The following is a 24,210-nucleotide window of genomic DNA, read 5'->3' as shown; positions in this document are numbered from 1 at the left end:
TTCTATTTGTTGCCTTTGACCAATGGTGCATCAGGAGGAATGGCCGTGCACGGCTATTATACATGCGTTTTAATGCTTATTGAAATTACTCTATGTTTCCTGTGTATTAATATTTATAGTGGTTACTATATATTAGAGGTTAGGGAAGGTTTGGGTCAGCGTTTTTATCTCAGCGTGCTTCCCTGCGGTCTTCTCGAGTAAACTGACAGCTAGCTTGAGATACGTGAAGGGTTTTTCAGATTAACCCCCCTCTCTCTGTAGGAAGTCATGCTTCCTCTTATTTGCCGTTGGCTTTGACCCATGTCAGCTGCAGTGGGAGGCCCACGCTCACGCAGTACGCTGACTTTACAACTGGACTAAAACAAATGCTGGATTCTTGTGTCCACGTTTGTAAATGAATCTGAAATCATCGGACCTTGACTGCACATCTGCTATATAAGCCGATACATCAAGGGTCATCATCAACAGAAACGATGCGTCAGGTGTTAGACAGTCAATAATCCGGATTCATCAAGAACGACGATGCATGAAACAACTATTTAAATGCTAAAATACTCAAACGGAGGCCGGTAGCAGAGACGTCATACGAGATAAAGACCAGCTGGCAGGAGGGCTGACACGTTCCTTCCCCCAAATCCATCTGCGAAGGCTTTGATCAAAGCTTTTAAGTGTGATTATTCGGCGCCACAAAAGAGTAATGTTTGTGTTTAAGTAGAACAGCCCAAAGTTTCATGCTGCAGCTCTTTCTCTGGACCGGGGCACCCATGGGAGAGACTTCCATGACAACCTGAGAGGCTGAGTGTGTCACACAGCTGCCGGCACACGTAGTTCCCACATTGTTCCCTTTCTGAGCCGCTGAGTTCACGCTGAGTAACTCCGCTGTCGCGTTATTCTCGTCTTTAACACCGGGTCTCTGTCAGTGTTGTCACAGAGGAAGCACTGAATTGGTCGACCTCGTTCCTGAGAACAAAAATATGGATTTCTAATGGAACATTTAGAAACCTTGACAATAAAAACAATGTCAAACTAAAAAAAAACAACAACCCCTCAATTTGTGGGGCCAAAACTTAAATATTAGTCTACACAAAGTTTTGAAAGAGTTCATGATCAGCATTTTTCTTTGTTGTGAAATAAGTTCCTCCTTTTCAGTTTTCCTTAACTTCCGTGAACTTGATGACATTTGCAAAAAAAAAAAAATTTCCAAAATACGACAGACCTCTGCCCCAGGAACTCTTTACACAACTCAGAAACAGCATAATGTGTCTACAATATTCCACACATCTGCATAAACCAAGGTCAAAGTAGCACTTGCACTGTTCTTAATGTTGCATGTGTGTTATTATTAAGGTGTTCAATCCAAAAACATCACCAGGTTGAAAAGAGACTGAACTCAGGTGTGAATTTATGCGCATAATCAATTGTTTTAGAATTTAGAAAATTAATACTTGTTGCGTTGTGAAAGAGAATCTTCTGAAGTTGGCATCTGTATATATTCTAGGGAATAATGCTGGAGGGGAAGTTCCTTCCATGTGGGAGGACCTGCCGAATGTTGCTTAAGACGCCTCTGAGCCAGCAGTTCTGTGGTTATTACTACTCCAACCCTCATTCTTTGCTCACTTCAAATCTTTATCCTCATCATAACAGGTAAGATTTACTTTAGATCAACTGACATCATGCCTTTAGGCTCTGTGACGTCTCCATTTACAGTACTGAAACATGGAAGCAGTCAAGGCTTCTGCATATTTGCAGCTTTTCGCGTGTGTTTTTATATACATTTTTTTGTGTTTTATTTCCCACTTTGCAGCTGATGAAGGAGATTTAAAGATGTCTGTTGCATACAATGGTTCCACAGTAGCAGCCATGGACATGGACAGCAAAATAGGCTATAAACAATTTTTCTCAGAAGGCAGCAAGTTCCAGTATTCAGGTAAAGAAAGCTTGAATTCATTCCAAATGAAGCAGGTTCTGTGTTCTATGTTGTTCTATGTCGTGATTCAGCTCATAAAAAACACGGTGTACAAATATGGTGTAATTGGACTCCAAAAGGGTTAAAACATAAGGGGAACAGGGAACTCTAACGTGCTCTAACCTTTAAACGTGGCAATGCGGTATGAGACTATAGGATACTTCAGGATTAATGATAGACATTTAGAATGAGACAAAGTCAAAACCACCATGCAGAATTTAAAGAAATATAGCATCAATGCCGCTAGCTTTCCCTGAAATTCCGAGCTGTCTGTAGTTTAAAATTGCTCAAAATATGGTGAGTGGTGTTTCGCAATACTATTGAAAGAGGACAGATGGGGGCGGCACCAGTGGTTCCTTAAAACACTTCATCACTTTGAAGTTTCTGTTTCTATTCTTGCTCCTTTTTTTCAGTATATGCGTTGAGAAACAACCCTTTCCGGTTAGCAGCAGCGTGTTTCGGCCTGCTGTGTGTTCTGCTGCTGGCCGTCGTCATCGGTCAGAGTGTCCATCGTGAGTCTTTTGCTTTTCTTTGTCTAATATTGTGCATGTTTTAGAGAAATGTGCCTGGTCCAGTCTGTGGTTCAATGCTGTCTCATCTCTGGTAGACAACAAAGTAGAACGTGACCATCAGAGCAACCTGAGCAGCACAATTAAAGAGAAGGAGAACCTCCAGGAGAGACTGAGCACAGTGCAGAAGCAACAAAAGGATCTTCAAACTATAAACAGCAACGTACAGCAAAACAACAATTTCCTGTCGAAAAAGCTCAGCCAAGCAATGACCAACAACAATTTACTGATTGAGGAAAATACGAAACTTCAAACTAGCGAGAGCGAGTTAAAGACCAGCAACACAGCTTTGACCAAACAGACAGAAGAGCTGAAGGTGGCTAACGAAGAGCTGGACAAGGCCAACACGAATCTGGTGACAGCCAAAAATTATATACAGAGCCAATATGATTTGATGCTCAAACGTAGAAACGAGTTGCAGGAGAGCTACGCCACCGTTTCCCAAGAGAGGAACAACCTACAGAACCAGTTCAACAACGTGACCAGAGCAAAAGAGCTGCTGCAGCTCGATTACGACACGTTAGTCAAGGACGTGGAACACTTGCAGGACAGGTACAACTTCTCCAACAATGAGAAGGAGATGCTGGAGAGCAGCCATCAAAACTTGACAATGTCCAAAGAAACCCTGCAGGCCAGCTACAACCTCCTCACCAAAGCCACGGACGAGCTGCGGGCGGCTTTGGAGTCGCTGACGCGGGAAAAAATAGAGCTGGAGGAAAACTACAAAAACGTGTCCTCGGAGCGAGACCGGCTGAGGGTGGTAGCACACAACCTGACTGTGGAGAGGGACCAGCTACTCGCGGACAATGATCGGCTCAGCACAGGTGGGCGACGTCCAGGAAGTCCGCACCGTCCCATCCGTGCCCCTTAACCATGAATTCTCTCCCCCCGCAGATAAAAAATGCCCCACCGGCTGGAAGAAGTTTCAAGGCAGCTGCTACTACATTTCCGCTGGCAAGAAAAAATGGAAGGACAGTCGGGACTATTGCAAAATGAAGAAAGCGGATCTGGCAATCATAAAGACCCGGGAGGAGATGGTTTGTCCTTATTCACACATGTGCAACAGGTTTGGTGTCACTAAACGCAGCACTAAAGCTCTGCTTGCTTTCATAGAGATTCCTCAACAGCTTGTTTAGTAGCGACAAAGAGGTCTGGATCGGACTGACGGATGGAGGCTTGGAAGGCCAGTGGAAGTGGGTGGATGGAACCCCACTGACCACAACGTGAGGATTCCTGTTTTAAAGGGTCATTTTGCAGTTGGTGTGTGTGTGTGTGTTGGAGCGACTTCACTCGTGTTTCTTGTGTTGCTGCAGGTTCTGGGGCGACAATCAGCCCAACAGCTACGATGGGAGGAACCAGGACTGCGTTGAGTTCTGGCACCTGGCGTCAAGAGATGGGAGCTGGAACGACGAGCACTGTAATGTCGAAAATAACTGGATGTGTGAGATGTAGATGATTTGAAATTGATGTAGCGCTCAAGTTGGAGCCAAAAGAGAAACATGCTGAATTGTGCTTTGATCGGAATCAGTGAACACCGGCTGTGATTATTAGGGAATAAAAGCTGCTTGTAGCGTTGATAAATGACAGGAATAATGCCTACAGCTGTAATCAACACGTGCTAATAAAGACCAAATAAAGGATTCTTATATTGTATATGTATGCTTATGTAAAGGATAACCCTGGCGTTGCTCTGGAAACCATCACAGCTTATTACTACTAAAATTGATTTGGTGAGATTTTACCATTAAAATCTGTGCTATCATCACATTCTTAGCATCCTTTAGCAGTGTGTAATCGTGCACACTTGCATGTATACTGACACAATAATACTTACATGTTTGAATCGGACATTTGGGCTTCACATCTGTTTTGTAACCTGGCGTCAAACATGGGCAGCAAAAAATAAAGTAGTGTATTTTTATTGGACATACAGGGGGGTGAAAGGGAACAATTAATGTACACACACATACAGACACATTAAAGTCTCGTGCTGCTTTTACAACAGGTTTCACGACTGAGAAAACAAAACAAACCAAAAAGTACAGAATATTTTGTGACCCGGTCAAGTGTGGTTGTTTGCCAGTTACTATATATGTGCTGTAGATATGAATCTTTTATTTCTCAATAATACGGTATGTCCGTGATTATGGGATTTATTTCATAATTTTTCATTCTTCTAATATCAGATTTACGTACTGCCCAACACTGCCCCCTGCTGGAGAACGTGAGTCAACGAAGCCACATTTTCACTATAAGGTGGACGTTGGCAGTGATGTTATTCTAATTCGTAATTTGTGCCTTCCAGTTTGAAGCTACATTAACCGAGGCTCAGAAAAGCAGAAGATTTAAGACTCCTGAAACCCTCCGAGCTGAAACATTTAACAGCAAGTTTGCCACAAGCTGAGGAAGCTGCACCGGGGGGGGGGGGGGGGGGGGGCATTTATACAACTACTCACTGTAAACTAGTTTTCAGGCAGCAACTGAGTAGCAGCTGGTTAACAATGAAACTCCAAGTCCTTCATGATGAAGATGGGACTCTCAGGGTAGCTCTGAAGGATCCAGCCATGGAAACAGTGTTTCCAGGGACAAATCTGTTTAAAAAAATAACATTTAAAAATAAGACGGGTCAAAAGACCAATTTCTTTAGTGTATGAAGAGGCGACGGTTCATTAGTTGTTTTAACTTGGTTTATTTACATTGCATTCTTTAAAAAGATGTTTAACAATGTACAGATGGGTCATTAAAACCATAGGATGGCATAAAATAAGCATCTAATATGAGACAGTCTGGTTCCATTCAAATTACCAGCAAAAAACTGATGTTTAGCAACTTTTTATATGTTGATAAGTTATTAAATTTGTTGCTTTTGCTTATATGAAGGTGCATAGAGAAAGACTTAAATAGTATATATGGCTATTAAAAGCTATACTGTAGCTCTAACACCCCCCCCCCCCCCCCCCCCACACACACACACTGTTTTAAAATTAAACTCCACAAACAGGGTTTTCATGTCACCATACTGCAACCATGGCAACCAATCTTCAAACGTGCACAACTTTATGTCAAGTCAAGTAACGTAGGTAAACTGCATATTGAATGGACATTTCCTGACCCACGAATCTCATAAACGGGGGCAACTGTCGCTGCAGTCTAACTTCAGCCGGTGGCAACTTCATTTTGTGATTAATATCGATTCAAAATCAACAAATGCTTTGGTCAAACATCTCCTTCGTGGCTGCTCTGTCAATGCATATTACATTCATGAAATGGAAACACAGTAACTAAGGTAAGAGAGGGACCGGAACTCAAGAAAACCAAAAACAGACGTGGATTTTTACACAGGGAGGATCTGGACACAGTGTCTGCTCCACGTTGGTGACCTGCAGAGCTCCAGCGTGGCGGCCTCAGCGAGACATCATTCGCACAAACTCTGCAAGGAGACAACGCACATGAGTGTCGGCGAATCCCCGCATGCTGCGGCCCCGCACGTGCGAATCGCTCACCCTCAAAATCCACCTGCCCGTCGCCGTTCAGGTCCACGTCCCGTAAGATCTCGTCGATCTCACGGTGGTTGAGCTGCTCTCCCATCAGCTTCTTCATGGCCTCCCTCAGCTCTCCCAGACTGATCTGGCCGTCTCCATCGGAGTCAAACTGGGAAAAAAACCAAACGAATCCAAGTTTGAGATGCTTCCGGGTGAGCGATCGTCCTCTTAATGGTGATTCCACGCATCTGGAGCGAGTGCAGACCTCTTTGAAGGCGTCTCTCAGCTCCTTCACACCGATCATATCTGCAGTCTCAGCCAGCATCTTGGGACCCATCAGCTCCACAAAGTCCTCAAAGTCCACCCTGCCCCCACCTGGAGGAGGAAGAAGCCCCGTTATGATGATGAGCAGACAGGTTGTCTGACGGAGGTGTGATTAATCAGGGACTAGCCGAGCCCTGGCTGATACACACCAGCAACGACCGTTTAGATTCCCCCCTGGAAATGTGCCTAAAAAAGGTCTGACATCATTACACGTGATCTTTGCCCCCATTTCATCATGGAAAACCAACTATTTGCACGTTGTTCCGACTAAACTGAAATGCTGAATGGACCCAAGTGTCTGGAATGCCCCCCCCCCCCCCCCCCCCCCCCCCCCTTCTATTAAAAACATCCATGTCTGGATGAGGAGCGGATTTAGAGACAGAACCTCCAGTCTGTGATGAGAGTCTGCTGGTTACTGGGAGGTCGTGGAGAGTGTGTCGGATCCAGCAGCGGGCTGCATCCCTCATGTGTGTGTGGGACTCACAGATCTGCTGACTCAGCTCTATCAGTTCCATCTCCGTGGGCATGTATCCCATGGTCCTCATGCACTCTCCCAGGTCCTTGTAGCTGATGAAGCCGTCTTTGTCTTTGTCGAACTCCCTGAAAGCCTCCCGAAGCTCTGCGGGGGATTAAAGATGGATGCGGCTGAAGGGACCCAAGTGGAGATTGTGTAAAAACAGCAAGTAAAAATAAATCCAGCGTCCTTTAGGAAATGTAGGATTTATTATTCATCTGTCTCGTGAGCTTTCTGACGGGAAAAGAAGGAGAAAGTAGACGCCCTTTCTGGCTTTGCTGAATAATTTGATATTTGTCCTCATGTTGCATCTGATCACATGACCACCTTAGAGGTCGAATGCAACAGTTGATATATACCCTGAGGGCAAGTTAAGGTCCTTAAGAACCTGATAATAAGCAGAGAATCTTCGTTATAGATCGGTTTAGGAGTGAGGCTACAGTTTTAACTCCTCAGTTCAGCCTCAGCCTGACCCTAACTTTACCTTTAACAGGCTAATTCTCCTCCCGGTGTCACCGATTCCCTGTGTGAAGTTTCTCTGCCGTTTAATCCACAATCAAACCTTTGCCGCGACTTTGGAATACGAAAGCCCGGAGAAAACGTAGCTGAACTCTCCTTAAATTGTGAAGAATAATCTTTTCCTTTGAATGCTCATCCTCCTTTGATCTCTCGCAGCTCTATCATTGACATTCAGGAGGCAAAAGAGCCTTTTGGAAATGCCGGAAAAGCCTTTTCCACTACAGAGTTAGAAGCTCTAAAGGTTCAAAGAGGTTGGTAAACAAGACAGGGGAGCGGGGGTTTGGATTGAGACGTCTCTGGACTGTACCTTCCATCTCCTCTGGCCGTAGATCTCTGTCCTATAGTGCAGACAGAAAACGTTAGAGACGCATCAGCTGACTGTCGGTATCAGGTCTGTCTCACACAAACCACAGCACCATTGGGTTCCTTCACTCCTGCAAAGCCTTTTCAGTCAGGGGATTATCAGGTTTTTGATGGGACAGACCATAACCGCCCCTTTAGCTGGTCTGCTACATGATTTCCTGTCCACTCTCATGGCTTTAGAGGACGTCTCCTCCACACCGAGACACAATATTTCTGAAAATAACACATATTTCTATGGTTTTAGCTTTTTTTTAAAGTTCAGTTGGAACGCTTGCAGCAGCCCAGGAAGGTTCCGACTGTCCTCTGTCCACCGTCAGACATCAGCGTGGACAAAAGGTGATCCGGGGCTACGTTTGACATGGGCAGCAGGAATAATACAAGGCTGGATTAGCGTGTAGAGGGGGAGAGAGAACAGTGACGGGGGGATTAGAGCTGTAAATTTTATTCCAAATCACCCAGGCTTATCCCTTTTTTTCATTTCTCTTTCTCTGATTCTTTTCATCTGCGTCTGCAACTTCTCTGCGTTCGGCCTGACGAGCGTCACGAGGCCGGGACTCTGGTCGGCCCGGCGCCACGTCGACGGTCAGCACCGCCGCGCCTAAACGCAGATGTTTGCTCCGGCGACTTTAAACTTTAATCCAGATCATCGGCGTATTTTTCAAGATTATTATGAAAAATGAATTAAAAAATGTCAAAAAAATCAAATCCTACACTGTCGGGACATTTATTCCACTTATGGTTATTTAGCCAATTTATGAAAAAAAAGGAGATTATGGGAGACTAATCACCCACGTGGGCTCAAAAACTAATCTGCTCCATCTCTGTCATCAATCAGATGAAAATGTATCAATGCAAGAAACTCCAGTTCCGTCGTCAGTTTTCCCTGAATTCCCTGAATCCTTTAAACCGTTTCAGGTCTTTGCTGTGAGGTCAAAGGAACCGACTCCATAAGTGGGTCTGACTGAGCTCCAGAGATCCCGTCTGCTCTCCCCAGCCTGAGCTTCTCCAGAGGAAAGCTTCGGTGCTCAAGGAAGTCCTAAAGAGCGCCCCCTGAAGGCCGAAGACAAGATTCCCCGGTCGGATGGAACCAAGACTGTTGAAAGCACCATCGATGGGGGAATCATGGTGGCTGGGACGGAGCGCTTTGGGAGGAGGCGGCGGTGGACGAATCCCTGTTGTCTGCCAAGGTCTCCGTCCTCCTCGGCGAGCTGGAGCTCTTCCAACATCCCCGCAGACAGTAAACCTGAGATGAAGCTCTCTAATGGCTTCCTCCAATTAACACGACCATCACATGGCAGCTGCTGGGCCTCCATCCACACACTGAATGCTGTGAGGGTGGGGCTGACCTCTCCATCCATCCAGAGGCCGTCCCAGCGGGGGGTGGGGGGGGGGGGCTTTTACTGGATAAAGGTGTCATGAGAAATGAGATGAGGTCGCGCTGAACTGACCGGTGGCCTTAACTTCACCTTTTGATTGAAGCTGCGAAAATTGGATATATATGAAATGTGCGCGTGTGTGTGTGCGTGCGTGCGTGTGTGTGTGTGTGTGTGTGTGTGTGAGGTACATACAAGTTGGCTCTGGGCGAAGCCCTGTCTGAGGAAGATACAGGCAGGCCCCACTATGTTGTGCAGCACATTGCAGTTCTTAACCAGTGTGCACAGAGGGTCGTCAAAGTCCCGCTGCTCCTCGTCGTCAGGGTCCGCCTCACCTGCGCCGCCCAAGCCCCCCAGCACGGCGGCGGACAACGTGGCGCCGCTTCCCTCTACGGCCGCCGACTCCCCCTTCGAGGAGCGAGAGCCGTGGAATTATGAGAAAACTGTTAATACTTTGATGGAGACGACGTTCCGAAGCGCCACCAAAGCCTCACTTTTCAGAGAAAATCCAGCCAACAAGTTCTTACCTTTTTCCTTTGGCTGCTGTTTTTAGAGGCTTTGTTGACGTTTCCCATCACCCTCTCCTTCCCGTCTTCCCCCCCTCCCCTGCTCCTTCCCCACAGTTCTCTTGATCCGTTTTTCCTTCCCTGCTCGGCTGCTCAGACGTCACTCAGAGTCCATCCTGAATCCCGTGCAGCCCGCGGGTCAGCGCCTCTCAGACCGCGTCTCTACCTGCACCGCAACAAGTCCTGAAAGCGAACGCGGCTTCCTCTCCGTGCATGTGCCGGGCTCCACGATCCTATTGGTCCCGTGGCGAGCAGAGGTGGGCACACGGCGCCGCGTCAAGTCCCAAACTCCTATATGATTCCAGCCGCTGTCATGATGAGCTTTTTATTGGGATTCTACTCAACGCCAGCAGGGCGCCGGAGCTTGGCGAGCAGGGTCATATCTGGCCTGGTACAAACCGCTGCTGCCAGACTCTGATTGCATGACTCCGCCGTTCTCTCTCTCCCTTTCTATCCCTCTGTCACTCTCTCACACGTCGTCCTTTCCCCCTATTTATCCATCAGTCCCTCTTGTCATGAGTGATCCCTTGAATTTGGACCAACATAATCTAATCCAGCAGAGCCACCTTCCTCTCTTGGCCTCTCAAACATCATGCTTACACTCTCAAAATGACGAGTCTGGCAGAACTCGTGATTATTTCGCTCTCTCTCTCCAGATAGGGGGATGGTAGAATTATAGATGGAGAATTGGCTGCCTGTTTAATCCCTGGCATTCCAGATTAGAGAGAAAGAGTTATGTTGACAAGCCAGAAAGAGTGAGAGGCTGAATCAGAGAAGTACTTATGTTACTCATTCCTGTCGAGCACAGAGAATGAAAAAAAAGAGATGCTTTTTCCGTCTCTAAGGCAGTGCTTATGCAAATATTTGAAAGGAGATGCAAAGCGGGAGACGCGCCGTACCTCTAAATCCTACACGAGACAAATTAATCTGTCAGACACCATCAGGGTTTTACACATACTGCAGTCAAAAGTTCAAATTTACATAGAAGCAAGACGGGAGATTAAAAAGCTGTTCGACATCCATTTATCTGCTGTCATAGTTATTTCCGTGGCTTTAATATTGGATCTGCTCAAAGTGCTCGGACCTTTGAACAGTTTGTCTCCTGTAAATGTTGACGGTGTTTTCACTTTTACGTTTCTTTGATTTAAATTCAAATAAAAACTGTGTTTGTTGAATGTGCTGAAACCTGAACCATCTCAAATATGGAGACATTTCAATACAGGGATCATCTGACAGAAAATACACTCCTGTTATTTTGGGGGTGGGGGGGTTTGGGTGCTACAAAACATTAAAATTAGACTATCTGCCGCCCATAGTAGCTAAATCAGAATTATTCATCTTAGAATTATCATAATTATATCACCATAAATAGTGGTGAGTGCAATATACTGTTATATAACATTGACTCCAAGTTTGTAATATTAGTTAAATTTGATTAAGGTTATATTATTTTGTGTAATTTGAAATGTTTTAACACTATATTAAAGAAAATATAGGTGGAGCATAAGCTGTTTTTAAGAAAATATGTGCAGGAATGAGGATTTCCACTCCTCCGTACTTCTTCACTCAAACCACTAGATAGCGGTAAAAACATGCCAAGAGACGTTTACTCGCTTTTTATGTCATGTATCTGTCATATATGTGTCATGTATGTGTCATATTTCGTTAACATTTTAAAACATTTCTCAAGTTTCTATATAGTTAATGTTTCATGTTTTCTGAATATTCTATTCTTTTTCTGTCTGAATTTTTAAAGAATTTAAACTACTAAACGAAAGGAATAAAACTTCAAGAGGTGAGACATTATAATATAAATTTATAAAAAAAATTGAAATAGAACTATAAAAATATAAATTTAAAGGTTTTAAAGACTGATTTTGTATTTACGACTATCACGCATGTGTAATTCTAATAATCGCCAGTAGGCGTCAGCAGAAGCGCTGGAGTTCAGTCCTCTCTGGGAAGTTTAGGCTGCCACGTCTCACTCACACACACACACACACACACACACACACACACACACACACACACACACACACACTGATCTTTACACAAAAGATTCTCCATCTGACCCAGCAGCCTTTACTTGGACTTGGGAACATGGAAAAATCTTTTAAATAGAGACAGCAGAGAGTGATGAGATGACTTCTGACAAAGGATTTCAATCCCACAGAGCCTTGGTTATGCAACAGTAAGTGCCTTAGACCACTGATCCAGCTGGATACCTACCAGATTAAAATATGGAAGCCTGCATCCTGTGATTTTTTTTTTTTACCGCATGTAATTATAACATGTGCAGCCTTGTTCATGTCACATGTCACCATGCTTTATCTAACTGCTACTATGGAGATAGCAGGAGGATAAAGATACAAACACAACACAGACGTAAACTAAGGGTAGTTCTTTTTCTTTGAGGCCTGCTGTGGGGAATCATACAAAAGCTTAAAAAGAGTGTCAAGCCAGGAATTTGAGCTCCATCCCTCGATAACAGCAAGTAGTAGATCCAATCCCAGCAAACAACACGATGGGAGCCCCTCCAAAAGTCAGGATTTCGCTGGGCGCCACGGTGGACGCACACATAAGCTTGCACAGTGACATAAAAACACAGACAGTCAGTCAGTAGCAGACAGTCAGCAATCAGGCTGACCTGCAAGTTAAAGCAGGGGTCGACCAATAAGAGTGAAGGGCTCGTTACCGTGGAGACCTCCTCCAACACAGTGCCCCAATCCATTATTGTCTCTGAGCTGTCACTCAAAACATCATTCTTGCTGTTAAGCAACAGTGAGAAGCACCATTATTATTATTATTATTATTATCATATTATTATTATTACTATTATTATTATTAGGAGTCTGGTAGTAGTATTCAACACTCCATCTCTGATGAATTAACAACTCTAATGATATTTTATTAACATGTTTCATCATTAACTCAAATATATGTCACGTACAGCTATCCTCACTGGATTGTGTCAATGACAACAACCACAACAACAACAGTTCACATAAGGAAAATGTTCTTTCCGGACTCCACCCACGTGCGGCTGCCTGGTCTGTCCCACATTCGGTGCTCTCATTTTCTCACTTATTCAACCCTGAAAGGAGGATAAAGCCCAATTCCACCTGTCCAGTTTCTGTCTGAGCATTTTCATGATTATAAAGTGGTATAAATTTTATTATTTCCTGTACTGGAATTACTTTGCATATTGTTAAATTGACTATTTGTACATGTGAGCGGGTAGATCCAGTATTTACAGTACCTGTAATAACTGTGAGCTAAACTCAACTGGTAACCTTTCATTCCATCCTAATTTAGCTCCAACAGTCAGTTCCACTTTTAACCTGCAGAACCTGTCAGTAGAACAGCGTTGTCATGGGTGCTTTATGGACCTTCATCTGTAAACCGACAGTTGGTGCGATGCTCTCGACACAGCTGTGGAGCCACATCTGAAATGGCAAATTCAGCAGAGGAATTTACGCTCATCATGCCTCATGACATCTGTGGCTCCTGCTTTAAGTGGTCTTGGTATCATTGGAGGCCTTCACTTGCATTTACAATCCTCTAATCTCCTCTTTGTGACATCCAGCCATCGGCCCCTTTCTCATCATTCACCCCATCTGTTGCTGTATGCACAGATTCATTTAAACCACGGCAGCTATATAGGATAGATTAAGAGCACATGCAAGGCCACATGCCTTTTTTCATGGACGCGACACTTGGAAACTCGTGTGAACAATCGGCTCCTCGTGCGCCCGCTCAGCGCAGAGGGAAAACAGAGGGAAAACGAGCCTCTTCTTTTGGTCACATATCCAACAAGGAGGTGCTTCCCTGTAAATCCCAACAGATTCCTCATCGCACGGCGAAACTCGAAGACTCTCAATGAGGAAGTAGCGATTTTCAGAAATTAAAGATATCATGTTGTCAGAAATAAAGAACATTCTTCTTCTTCTAAAAAGGGCATAAAATGCTGATTTTTGCTGGTTTATTTTAAGTATAGGATAAGCTGTCAGCCTCTAATGAGTCGAAGGAGTCAGAGAAAAAGAAATAAAATCCAAGGTTCATAGCTCAACACGTAGCTCATTGGTATTTCCTCCAATAACTCAGAGACATTCGTAGGTTTTCTGCAGGGTCACAGGTCAGGATGAGTGACTGATGACTCTTTCCATGCGTCTAATCCTGCTTCCCTGTGAGGGGCAGTTTGGCCCTGCAGCCACTCACCACCAGCAGATCTCAGGAATGTTTCAGGCATCCTGAAGCTACAATTTCTGTCAAAGGCAAGAAACAGTAATAAAACATTTCTTTCTTTCTTTAAAAAAAAGAAGAAACGACTGAATCATCAGACCAGAAAGGCCTGAAATTGCTCCAAACTCAACAAACAGGCGCGTCTCTCCGAGCTGAGGCACAAACGTCCCCAAACCTTCGTCCAACCACTTGAATCAGAGTTCAGCTTCTCATGTTGGGCTGTGGCTCCGCCATCATTCCTCTAATGGGAGCGCAATGACCCACTGCTCTGAAATCAGGCTCTGAGAACCATTTAGCTTCTACTCTTTCATAAATACTTTGGTTTTTACCTCACCACCGGGCAGCTGTCCACCTACTTGTATTGAAATGATTCCAGACTCCTTGTCAGACTATATTCAAGCAAACAGCAAGCAATGCGCAGGATTCCACCACTGTAGATCTGAGGTAGATCCCCAACAGATCCCTCCCGTAGGAGGAACAGACAGTGGAGATTCCTCCAGTTTTCAACATTCCAGACACAGGTGCAACAACGTCCCATCCACTCATTTAATCACCTCTTTCTCATCAACACCTGCTGCCATTCGTTGATTCTCGTTTGACACTCGTCCTGCCTACCTGTCCGAAGACGGAGTCAACGATGGGCCGCAGCTTCCTCCTGTCTCCCTCCCGCAGCCACGTCTCGTCCGGGTCTCCCACTGGGGAGGACAGGCTCATGGTCTTGGCCTTTGGCTTCGGGGGCCTCTTCATACTTGCTGAACTCCATCGCCTGAACGACTCAAACTTCTTCTTGATGGAACCCTGAAGGAGCAAAACACACCTGGAATGTTAGTGTGGTCCCACATCTGCAGCAGGAAAACTGAACAAGCTGATGGGACGGGGCTGTTTGGGAGGTGTGTGTGTGCGTGTGTGTGTGTGCCTCATCGCCATTAAGGTGGAACCTGTTGCAGGACACACTGACCTTCTTTATTAACTTCCCCTCCGGCGCCTCCATCACCGATACGCTTTTGGCGTCGCTCATCTTTGCAGCCCACACTGAGCTGTCCTCTGTCTCTATGTCCCCCTGTCACGCTCTTCTCCTCCTCTCCTCGTCCTCTTTATTCGTCTCTGTGGCATCTGACACTGGTTGATAAGCTGAGGCGTCTCTCCTCTTGCTGTTGCTCCTCCTTCCCTCCTCCTGCTCTCTCGCCCCTCTTCATCCGCCCGCCTGTACCTGCGTCCGCCGCTCACGGTCTCATCTGCTCACCTCAACAATTCCTGTTTCTTCATCCTTCAATAGAAGTTAGTTTGTCGCCTTTATTCTGTGTATTTGCCTGTTTTAACCGGACTTGACGTGGCAGAAGAGAAAGATTGAATGTACAGCTGATATTTGCACCACAGCCGAACGCACACTCTGTCAGTTCGGAGCATTACACGATGTTAAGTCCATGTATGCCACATTTGAATTAATCCCTTCATTGTTTCCCTCTCGACTGCTCCGATGTTGGTGTAGGCTTGTCCTCAATCCTTTGCACTTTGCGGTCCATCTCGTTGTTTATGCGTCCCCCATATGGCCTTTTGTAGAACATGTCCCAGTAATCACACAGGATGAGGAGAATCAAACCTCCACCTCAGTCTGGTTGATATGTGATGACAACGATTAACGATGAACAACTTTGCTTATGCTAGCAGCAGTGCTAATAATGTGTATGTAACAGCGCAGGCTAAAGGTGAAAGAATGGCAATAATTAATGGCATTAATAACCAAAACGGTTATGCCTTCTCCCTACACAACACCCAATGTAACTCCGAACTTTATCCATATCTAACCTTTTAAACCTGGATGTGTCCTTCAAACAGTCCTTTGAAGTTATTGGGCCCCACAAAATGGCCCACTTGGAAAACTCTTTTTTCCTTTCAATTCGCTCTTCCTCAGTATTGTTCTCCAAATCCTCATCATACACCAGGAGAGGAGAGGAGAGGAGAGGAAGAGGAGAGGAGAGGAGAGGAGAGGAGAGGAGAGGAGAGGACGAGGACGGAGGAGGGGAGGGGAGGGGAGGGGAGAGAGAGCAGCGAGAGGAGAGGAGAGGAGAGGCGAGAGGAGAGGAGAGGAACGAGGAGAGGAGAGGAGAGGAGAGAGGAGAGGAGAGGAGAGGCGGGAGGGGAGGGAAGGGGAGCAGGAGAGGAGAGGAGAGGAGAGGAGAGGGGGCGGCGAGAGAAGGGGAGAGAGAGACGAGAAGAGGAGAGGAGAGAGAGAGGAGAGGAGAGGAGAGGAGAGGAGAGGAGAGGAGAGGAGGGGAGGGGAGGGGAAGGGCGGAGAAGGGAAGAGGAGAGGAAGAGGAGGGGAGGGGAGGGGAGGGGAGGGGAGAGGAGAGGAGAGGAGGGGAGGGGAGGGGAGGGGAGGAGGAGAGGAGAGGAGAGCGAGGAGAGGAGGGAGGGAGGGCGGGAGGAAGGGGAGGGGAGAGGAGGAGGAGAGTGAGAGGAGGGAGAGGAGAGGAGAGGAGAGGAGAGGGAGAGGAGAGGAGAAGAGGAGGGGAGGGGAGGGGGAGAGAAGGGGAGAGGGGAGGGGAGGAGAGGAGAGGAGAGGAGAGGAGGGGAGGGGAGGAGAAGAAGAGGAGAGAGAGAGGGGAGGAGAGAGGAGAGGAGAGGAGAGGAGAGGAGAGGAGAGGGAGAGGAGGGGAGGGAAGGGAGGAGAGGAGAGGAGAGGAGAGGAGAGGAGAGGAGAGGAGAGAGGAGGAGAGGAGGGTAGGGGAGGGGAGGGGAGGGAGAGGGGAGGGGAGAGGAGAGGAGAGGAGAGGAGAGGAGAGGAGAGGCGAGAGAGGAGAGGAGAGGGGAGGAGAGGAGAGGGAGGGGAGGCAGGAGAGGGGAGGGGAGGAAGGAGGAGAGGGAGGGGAGGAGAGGAGGGGAGGAGAGGAGGAGAGGAGGGGAGGGAGGAGGGGAGGGGAGAGGAGGGAGAGGAGGAGAGGGGAGGGGAGGGGAGGGGAGGAGAGGAGAGGGAGAGGAGAGGAGAGGAGAGGAGAGGAGAGGAGAGGAGAGGAGGGGAGGGGAAGGGAGAGGAGAGGAGAGGAGAGGAGAGGAGAGGAGAGGAGAGGAGGGAGGGGAGGGAAGGAGGGGAGGGGAGGGGAGGGGAGAGGAGAGGAGAGGAGAGGAGAGGAGAGGAGAGGAGAGGGGAGGAGAGGAGGAGGGGAGGGGAGGAGAGGGGAGGGGAGAGAGAGGAGGGGAGAGGGAGAGGAGAGGAGGGGAGAGGGAGAGGAGAGGGGAGGGGAGAGGAGGGAAAGGAGAGGAGAGGAGAGGAGAGGAGAGGAGAGGAGAGGAGAGGAGAGGAGAGGAGGGGAGGGGAGAGGAGGAGAGGAGAGGAGAGGAGAGGAGAGGAGAGGAGGGGAGGGGAGGGGAGGGGGGGGGAGACTATGAACCAGCAGGGTGAGGAACTCTGCACCCACTAATTGTGAATTACTGACTATCAGCTGTCTCAAACAGGAAGGTCTGAAGTCTGATCTGAGAGTAGAGATGGAGTCAGCCTCCCGTACCTGGACAGGGAGCTGGTCCCTCAGCAGGGGGGCCTGGTAGCTAAATGCTCGGCCCCCCATTCTACGGTTAGAGACTCTGGGGACCTCAAGTAGACCAGCATTCTGAGAACGGAGCGGTCTATTGGGATTATAAGGTGCTATGAGCTCCTCCAGGTAGGATGGAGCTGGGCCTCTGATGACCTGGTAGGTCAGAAGAAGAGTGTGATCTCTTTTGTCAATACTTATCAGAACTCTGGCTGCTTTTCAGCACCATGTTGGGTCAAAGTGTTCTGATCTCTCAGTGTTTGGAGAGTGAAAGAGGAACTTCTAGAGACTGTTTTGATTTGTATATAAAGTGAAAAGGGCTGGTCCAAGTACGGAACCTTGTGGAACGTAGATCATATGTAGGCATGGAAATGAACACTGAGAGTAGAAGAAGACCCACTGGTCCTGTCAGTGGGTCTTCTTCCCAATCCACGATCTCTGAGAGCTGCCTCCACAGACGTCTGACTCTGAGCCACACATTAGCATTCATGGTTCCCTGAGATTATTGTCTTTTTTTAGGTGAAAACATTTGTTTTGAGGGTGGAGAACGTTCTCCTCTAGTCAGGCTGTATTTTTCTAACAGAGCATAATGAGGGAGAAAGAATGAGAGAAAGAGAGATAGAGAGAAATAATCTGCTGAACGGTTGAGGGAAAAGTGGAGGGTCGTTTTTAATCCTGCTCTGTCTTTATATTTGGAGTCTTCATTCTCTGAAATTACAATTACCTCCACCATAATCCTTCACTTCTGTGACCTACATTACACCTCCAGCTAGGTGCGTGCATGTGCACGCGCACGCGCGTGTCCAGCCGAATTTATGAAAAACGTTGGACGTGATCAAAACCAATCACTGACGAGAAGGTTTTCGGTTCAACTCGCTCTTGGATTAGAGTTGGAAAATCCCAAACACAGCTAACACTTGCAAATGTAAATGACCCTCCAGCGCCCCCTGGTGGCCAGAGTGCTTACGGCATCATAGCTACCCTCAGGTCCAACAGTTGTCTGCTCTTCAACCCCCCTTTTAACATTAAATCCAAAAATGTAAATATAAAACAAGAAGGGAACAAAAAAATGACTAAATAAAGAAAACTGAGATTAAAGGCATAAACAAAGTTATACAGAAAGAAAAAGGCAGAAATTAAAGAACTTTTGTTACCATATAAATTGCATTCCTATAAAGATATGTAACATTTTACTGGGCAGGAAAGAAATACTGTTGAATAAATGCGCAATCTTACATTGGGTAACAGGATTTTTTCAGCTTTATGTTGAATTAATATCTTGTCTTTTTAAGCTTTCCTTTTTCAATTCCTCTCCTTCACTCAGGGTGTAAACCAAGCCCCTTGATCCCAGCGTTCCTGCGGTTGCATCCCCAACGCGCTGCCTCGAAGCAGGTGTCCTTGAATTCCGACGAGATGTCAGCAGACCCCCTCTCTCCTCCAAGACCACATCAAAAACGGATCCCACGCTTTGCTGGATTCTCTTGCAGAAGCTGGGGCAGCTGAAAACGTACAGGATGGGGTTCAACACTGGATTTAAGAAGGCAGCTGTGGTAGCGATTTGCAACCCCGCCTCCACCAGCCTGAAATATCGGGGCTGGTAAGCGACGGCCACTTCGATGATGCAGAAGATGTGGTAGGGGGCCCAGCACAGCACAAATGCTGCGACCACAAATGTCACCATCTTGGTGAAGCTCTGCGAAAGCTGACTGCTCTGATTACAGCCAGTAGACGGCGAAGTAGCGGCTGGCAGACACCGTGATGACAGACACCGGACGTAGAACTTCTTGTTTTGTGTGGTGGCGTCCGTCTGTCCTGTGATGCTCCTGGTGGCACTGTTCTTCCTCTGTTTGTGCCTGGTCTTGAGGGTAAGACTGATTTGGATGTAGCTGGCTGCAATGATTACCAAAGGGAACAGAAATGCCAGCAGTAATTTGGATATGGCTGTTCCTGCCTCCCACAGCTTGCAGTGTCCATCCAGACTCTCCGGAGATGACGAATACAAGGCAAAATTGTGGTAGCAAAGTTTTCTCCCGTCCAATTTCTCAGTGACAGAGCGAAAGAAAAAATAAGGAAGCGTATTAGCAGCTGCCCACAGCCACCCCAGCCCACACAGCTTCCATGCTCCAGCCACCGAGCGGTGGTTCTGGCTCCACACTGGTTTGGTGATCAGAAAACAGCGATCCAGGGAAATGGTCGCCAGTAGGAAGGCCGACACAAACATGTTTAAGAAAAATATGGAGGCCTGGATCTTGCACAGTGGGTTACCCAGTTCCCAGCTACTGGAGGACTTAAGGTAGAAGGTGAAAAGAGGCAGCGTCAGAGTGGACAGCAAATCAGACAACGCCAGGTTGAGGACCCACACAGAGGCGACGGTACGGCGCCGCAGCCGGAAGCCCACCACCCACAGAATCAGGGCGTTCTCCAAGATCCCCAGACCTGAGACCAGGCCATGGATGCAAATGAGCCCAGTGTTGGCTTTGGTGCTGTTGCTCGGCTTCCTCATTTGCTGCAGCAAGGGGCAGAACAGCTGGCTGTCAGAGGCCGCTGGCGGGAGACTTTCATTCCACATCAGTGCCCTGGAAGAAGACAGAGGGGAAGCTAAAGATGGCTCTTTGATAGGGCCGCAGAGAACAGGCAGGAAAAAGGGGAGAGCTCATTGGCCCAGCTCCGAGAGGGAATCAAAGAGGCCACACTTACACACTCATGGCGGCCCCCAAATAATCATCGTGACAAACACTCCCTCGACTAGTTCTGCATTTCACTTCAGTGGTTCGAGTCTGTTCTCAGGTTTCTGTGTGTGAGTGTGTGTGTGTGTGTGTGTGTGTGTGTAAAGCACATACTGTTCGTGAAAACCGTGCGAACAGAGGGTGTGTAGAAAGGTGTCATTGCATCGTAACCCTCAAACAAGTTATGTGAGACAGCGCGCTCTTTATTCTGTTGACACGCAGGTCAGCTCGAATTGGAATTTGAGGCATGATAATAATAACTGGTAATTAATTTCACCCTTATGGTTAGTGGAATTTTTAATGCTATGTGGCGCCAAAGTAACATGAAGAAAAGACTGGGACGCTCACCCAGGGTGTAAAACAAGCCAGGGCCGCCACTGCCCTCAAAAGTACCGATGTTAGCAAGAAATTCATGTCCGTTTTGTCTCCAAGGAAAATATACCGAGAGATACAGATTATAGCGTGCGTTTTAATGTTGCCATTTCTCAACATTAAAACCCATGCTATAATTCGTTCCTGTTATCTAACCACATCATTTTATCTAGACTTGCTGTGTGAACAGGAACTGGAACAGTTCTGATAAGGAGGAAGATAATCTCCAAAATAAATGGAGAAAGATGTTAATTTCTGTGTATGTCTACATATTTGAAAAGTTGCAGCCCAGCGATGAGTCAAAGTTATCCCAACCAATCCCAGAACATCTCCTGCTGAGAGAACATCTGTGTAAGAAGCTGTGCATTCGTGCGTGTTTCTACATGCTGCTGTCGGCTGTGGGAAGCTGCTGTTGTGTTTGTGGTTCTCAGAGGAGACTGTTATTTCTGTTATTTCTCAAGGCCGAATCATCTACCACAAAGACACATCCTTCCATTTCTTTCGCAATGAAGTCTGCACGAAGAGGGGCAACTCGAGACAGTCCCACGGTGGTAAAACATCAGAATTGAGTCCAATCCTCAATTTTCCATTTTGACCTCCGGCATCAGAAATGATAAGAAAATATGTCTGTGTAAATTCTCAGTCATCCAGGTCATTATATCCAAGGTAGTTTTCTCTGTCAACTGGACTGGGTTTCTTCTCTTGAAGACGTTTCGCCTTCTATCCGGAAGGGTTCTTCAGTTCTGAAATATATATATATTTTCAAGCTCTCTCCCCAGCGATTTCAGAACTGAAGAAGCCTTCTGGATAGAAGGCGAAACGTCTTCAAGAGAAGAAACCCAGTCCAGTTGACAGAGAAAACTACCTTGGAGATAAGAAAATATGATTTATATCCATGATTTACGTCTTCTTGCTAATTCTCACATGCCACAAGTGTTGTTGCTTATTTTTCCACTCCAGCCAGGACTCATGTGGACTTCTCACCACTGGGATGATGGGATGGAAACACCCTGTCTGCACATGAACTTGGCACAAATGATTAATGAAGACTATGACATCAGCGAGTGCTGACTCCTTTCACAAGTCACCTGTTTTTATGTCTGAGCGCGAGTTTAACTGTTCTGGTGTGAAGGCTGCGTTCACGCCTGGAAACCTGAACACGCGCTCTGTTCCAGGGAACATTTGCTGCATTTAACATCCAACAAGGATACATTGATGCTACCAAATGAACCCCGCGTTGCAGTCACATAGGAAAACATGCCCGACTCAGGTATTCATTGAATTCATACAGATGGGCTCAATTTCAATAGAGCATCACTAAAAGGAACATCTTCCTAACCTTCAGGTTTTGGTAATACTCACAAAGATGTTGAGATGCTCCCACAGATCAGAGATGAAGACACACTTGTTCACTGCTCTCCTTCCTCTTCCTTCTGCTGTATGTCTGACACCTGCAGCCTGCAGCAGCTTTTAAGACACCCGCTCTACCCTCCCTCCACCCACTCTTCCCAAAGCACACAGGTAACTCTTTTCACACCCTGTATAGAAGTTTTTGGATGGGTGGGTGGTCGGAGGGGGTCATGTGTGGCTGAAACTTCAGTTCAGACGGGTATTTAGTGTTCTACATCACCGAGAACACTTGTGAGGTGCAGAAGACCCCGGAAGGATGTTAGTGCTGAAGGAAATAGGTCCAGAGGAAATCATGAAATCATTGAGTGAAATGGTTCCAATGAAAATCCACATGAGACTTTTCCCTATCTGATCAGTTACGACAATAAAATGGTAATAAAGTTGCTAAATTTTATTGGGGTTTAAGATTAAGATTAAGATTAAGATGAACTTTATTCATCCCCGTGGGAAAATTGAATTATAGTAGCAGCGTATGCAGAGTAAAGAGACAGAAAAAATAAATACAGATAAGATTAGAATGTTATAAGCATATATACAGCATATATATATGGTTTGAACTGTAAGAAGCTGCCATTATATTACAAAGGCAATAAACCCTCCTGAAATTGAATGTATGCCAGACTAGATTACTCTACATTGACATGCAATAGGAATAACGGATTAAAATTCAACGTTACTTCAACATGGGCAAAGATCCACAGTGAGCCGTCAGGTGTTGTGGTGGTTTTCTGTTTCTTGGGCAGGTGCAGGCCTCTGTAAACCTGCTCAGGAGCAAAAGACAGAACAAAAAGGATATTTGGACCGGTTGGGCAGGGGGGTCATGTACCACACGCGCACACTTTTGTGAGCATCACTGAAATATTGAGCATTGTTGGTGACCATGTCCAGCTCTTTATGACCACAGTAGACTCATCTCCTGACCGCTACGTCCAGCAGGATAATGCGCCACGTCACAAAGCTCAGAACTGGATCAGAACACCTCAAACTGGTCTCTGGAGTTCACTGTACGCCTCCACCCTCACCAGATCTAGATCCAATAGAGGACCTTTGGGATGTGATGAACGGGAACTTTGCTTCTGAAGATCTGATCTTTTGGTGGAGCTAATAAAATGGCTGGTTAGTGGATATTAAAGAAGTGATTCTACCAACATTTCAAAATACTGAGAATGATAAGGATCGTCAGATGATTTACGTCCTTCCTTGATAAACGGATTCCCCAAATAGAGTGAAGCAATATTTCAATATTTCGTGCAGAAGAAAAAGAAGCAATATTCTCTTCTATCCCTCCCACTTTCTACCACTCCCTCCTGGAATGTGCTAGAACAGAGTCACCAAAGCTTTGCGTACTTTAGAGAACTACTTTTTCTGTTCCTCTATAGGCGAGTTTTACAATAAAGTTGACTTGACTATCTGATCTTGTGTGTATCTTTTAAGTTAAGTTTTTTCCAAAAAAAATAAAAAAATCAGTAATCCACATGGCTATGCTCCATGATCAGGTCACCACACAGAACAATAGTAATGAGATGAAAAGTATAAATGAAAAAAAAAGAAGAATTTCATGGTAAAACATGACATCGCTGACCTTCGGTCCTTACATCAGCTGAGGTGATGAACTCACCTCACCTTTGATTTAGTGATTGTGTGCAGTAAAACCTCTTCAGAACTTGGCCTTTTTAAGGGATAAATGAATACATTTGATTATATGACACCAGTGTTTACATTCATCAATAAAATGTAGATTGAAATCTTTTATTCAACAATACCGGTAGTTTATAGTAGTTTCGAGTAAAGTCATAATCTATAGACGTTATAAGGTTGTTAAATCATTCATACCCAAACACACCCTGGGGAACTCCTTAGTGATTCTCCTCCCATTCATGGATGATAATAGATATAACTGTTTCAGCCGAGGGACTGCACATTGGACCCCTGCAGCCACCACTGGACTCCTCAGAGCCCTGATACCAAGGTAGGAAGACTGAATTTATAATAATTTTACCCATACGTGATGTCGTTTTTAATGCTTGGCTGAACAAAGTCATCAGGGCAGTATAAAACAAACACAATTCTGAACAAGATTAATAGTAAATTAAATGCATTTAGTGCTAAATTAATACCGAAGGGCAATTTTACATAGGTGCACACGAGAAACACAAAAAAGAGATGGGAATTGAGCTGACTTTTAAATGAGGTGGGAGTTGTACCAACATTTTAGTTCTCAAACTGCTAAAATGGATACATTAGAAAACAAACCTCT

General features: G+C 46.1%; 3 protein-coding genes across 5 annotated transcripts; 1 reads left to right on the top strand and 2 right to left on the bottom strand.

Annotated features, from left to right (window-relative positions):
* Positions 1-1,496: 1,496 nt before the first annotated feature.
* Positions 1,497-4,300, top strand: LOC130527216 (C-type lectin domain family 4 member M-like). Its single transcript, XM_057035475.1, has 7 exons — positions 1,497-1,644; positions 1,805-1,927; positions 2,380-2,478; positions 2,574-3,359; positions 3,430-3,572; positions 3,649-3,758; positions 3,849-4,300. The coding sequence occupies exons 2-7, from the start codon at positions 1,825-1,827 to the stop codon at positions 3,985-3,987; spliced, it is 1,380 nt and encodes a 459-aa protein (XP_056891455.1). The 5' UTR covers positions 1,497-1,644; positions 1,805-1,824; the 3' UTR covers positions 3,988-4,300.
* Positions 4,301-5,208: 908 nt separating this feature from the next.
* On the bottom strand, positions 5,209-15,790 carry cabp2a (calcium binding protein 2a). Of its 3 annotated transcripts, XM_057035478.1 has the most exons (8): positions 14,877-15,790; positions 14,534-14,716; positions 9,306-9,518; positions 7,682-7,712; positions 6,826-6,960; positions 6,283-6,392; positions 6,039-6,186; positions 5,209-5,965 (listed from the first exon to the last, which is right to left on the bottom strand). In XM_057035478.1, exons 1-8 carry the CDS (start codon positions 14,934-14,936, stop codon positions 5,940-5,942), a joined length of 906 nt encoding a protein of 301 aa, XP_056891458.1. In that variant the 5' UTR covers positions 14,937-15,790; the 3' UTR covers positions 5,209-5,939. The 3 variants fall into 3 exon arrangements, with proteins under 3 accessions (XP_056891458.1, XP_056891461.1, XP_056891460.1); XM_057035481.1 differs by lacking the exon at positions 9,306-9,518 and having other exon boundaries at positions 14,877-15,788; XM_057035480.1 differs by lacking the exons at positions 14,534-14,716; positions 14,877-15,790 and adding an exon at positions 9,638-14,503.
* Positions 15,791-17,347: 1,557 nt separating this feature from the next.
* On the bottom strand, positions 17,348-24,110 carry LOC130527217 (prostaglandin D2 receptor 2). Its single transcript, XM_057035476.1, has 2 exons — positions 21,906-24,110; positions 17,348-20,021 (listed from the first exon to the last, which is right to left on the bottom strand). Exon 2 carries the CDS (start codon positions 20,012-20,014, stop codon positions 18,707-18,709), a length of 1,308 nt encoding a protein of 435 aa, XP_056891456.1. The 5' UTR covers positions 20,015-20,021; positions 21,906-24,110; the 3' UTR covers positions 17,348-18,706.
* Positions 24,111-24,210: the final 100 nt, after the last annotated feature.

Source organism: Takifugu flavidus, chromosome 6 (genome assembly GCF_003711565.1).
Source record: "Takifugu flavidus isolate HTHZ2018 chromosome 6, ASM371156v2, whole genome shotgun sequence".
NCBI lineage: Eukaryota > Metazoa > Chordata > Actinopteri > Tetraodontiformes > Tetraodontidae > Takifugu > Takifugu flavidus.
This window is presented reverse-complemented; position numbering and strand designations above follow the sequence as displayed.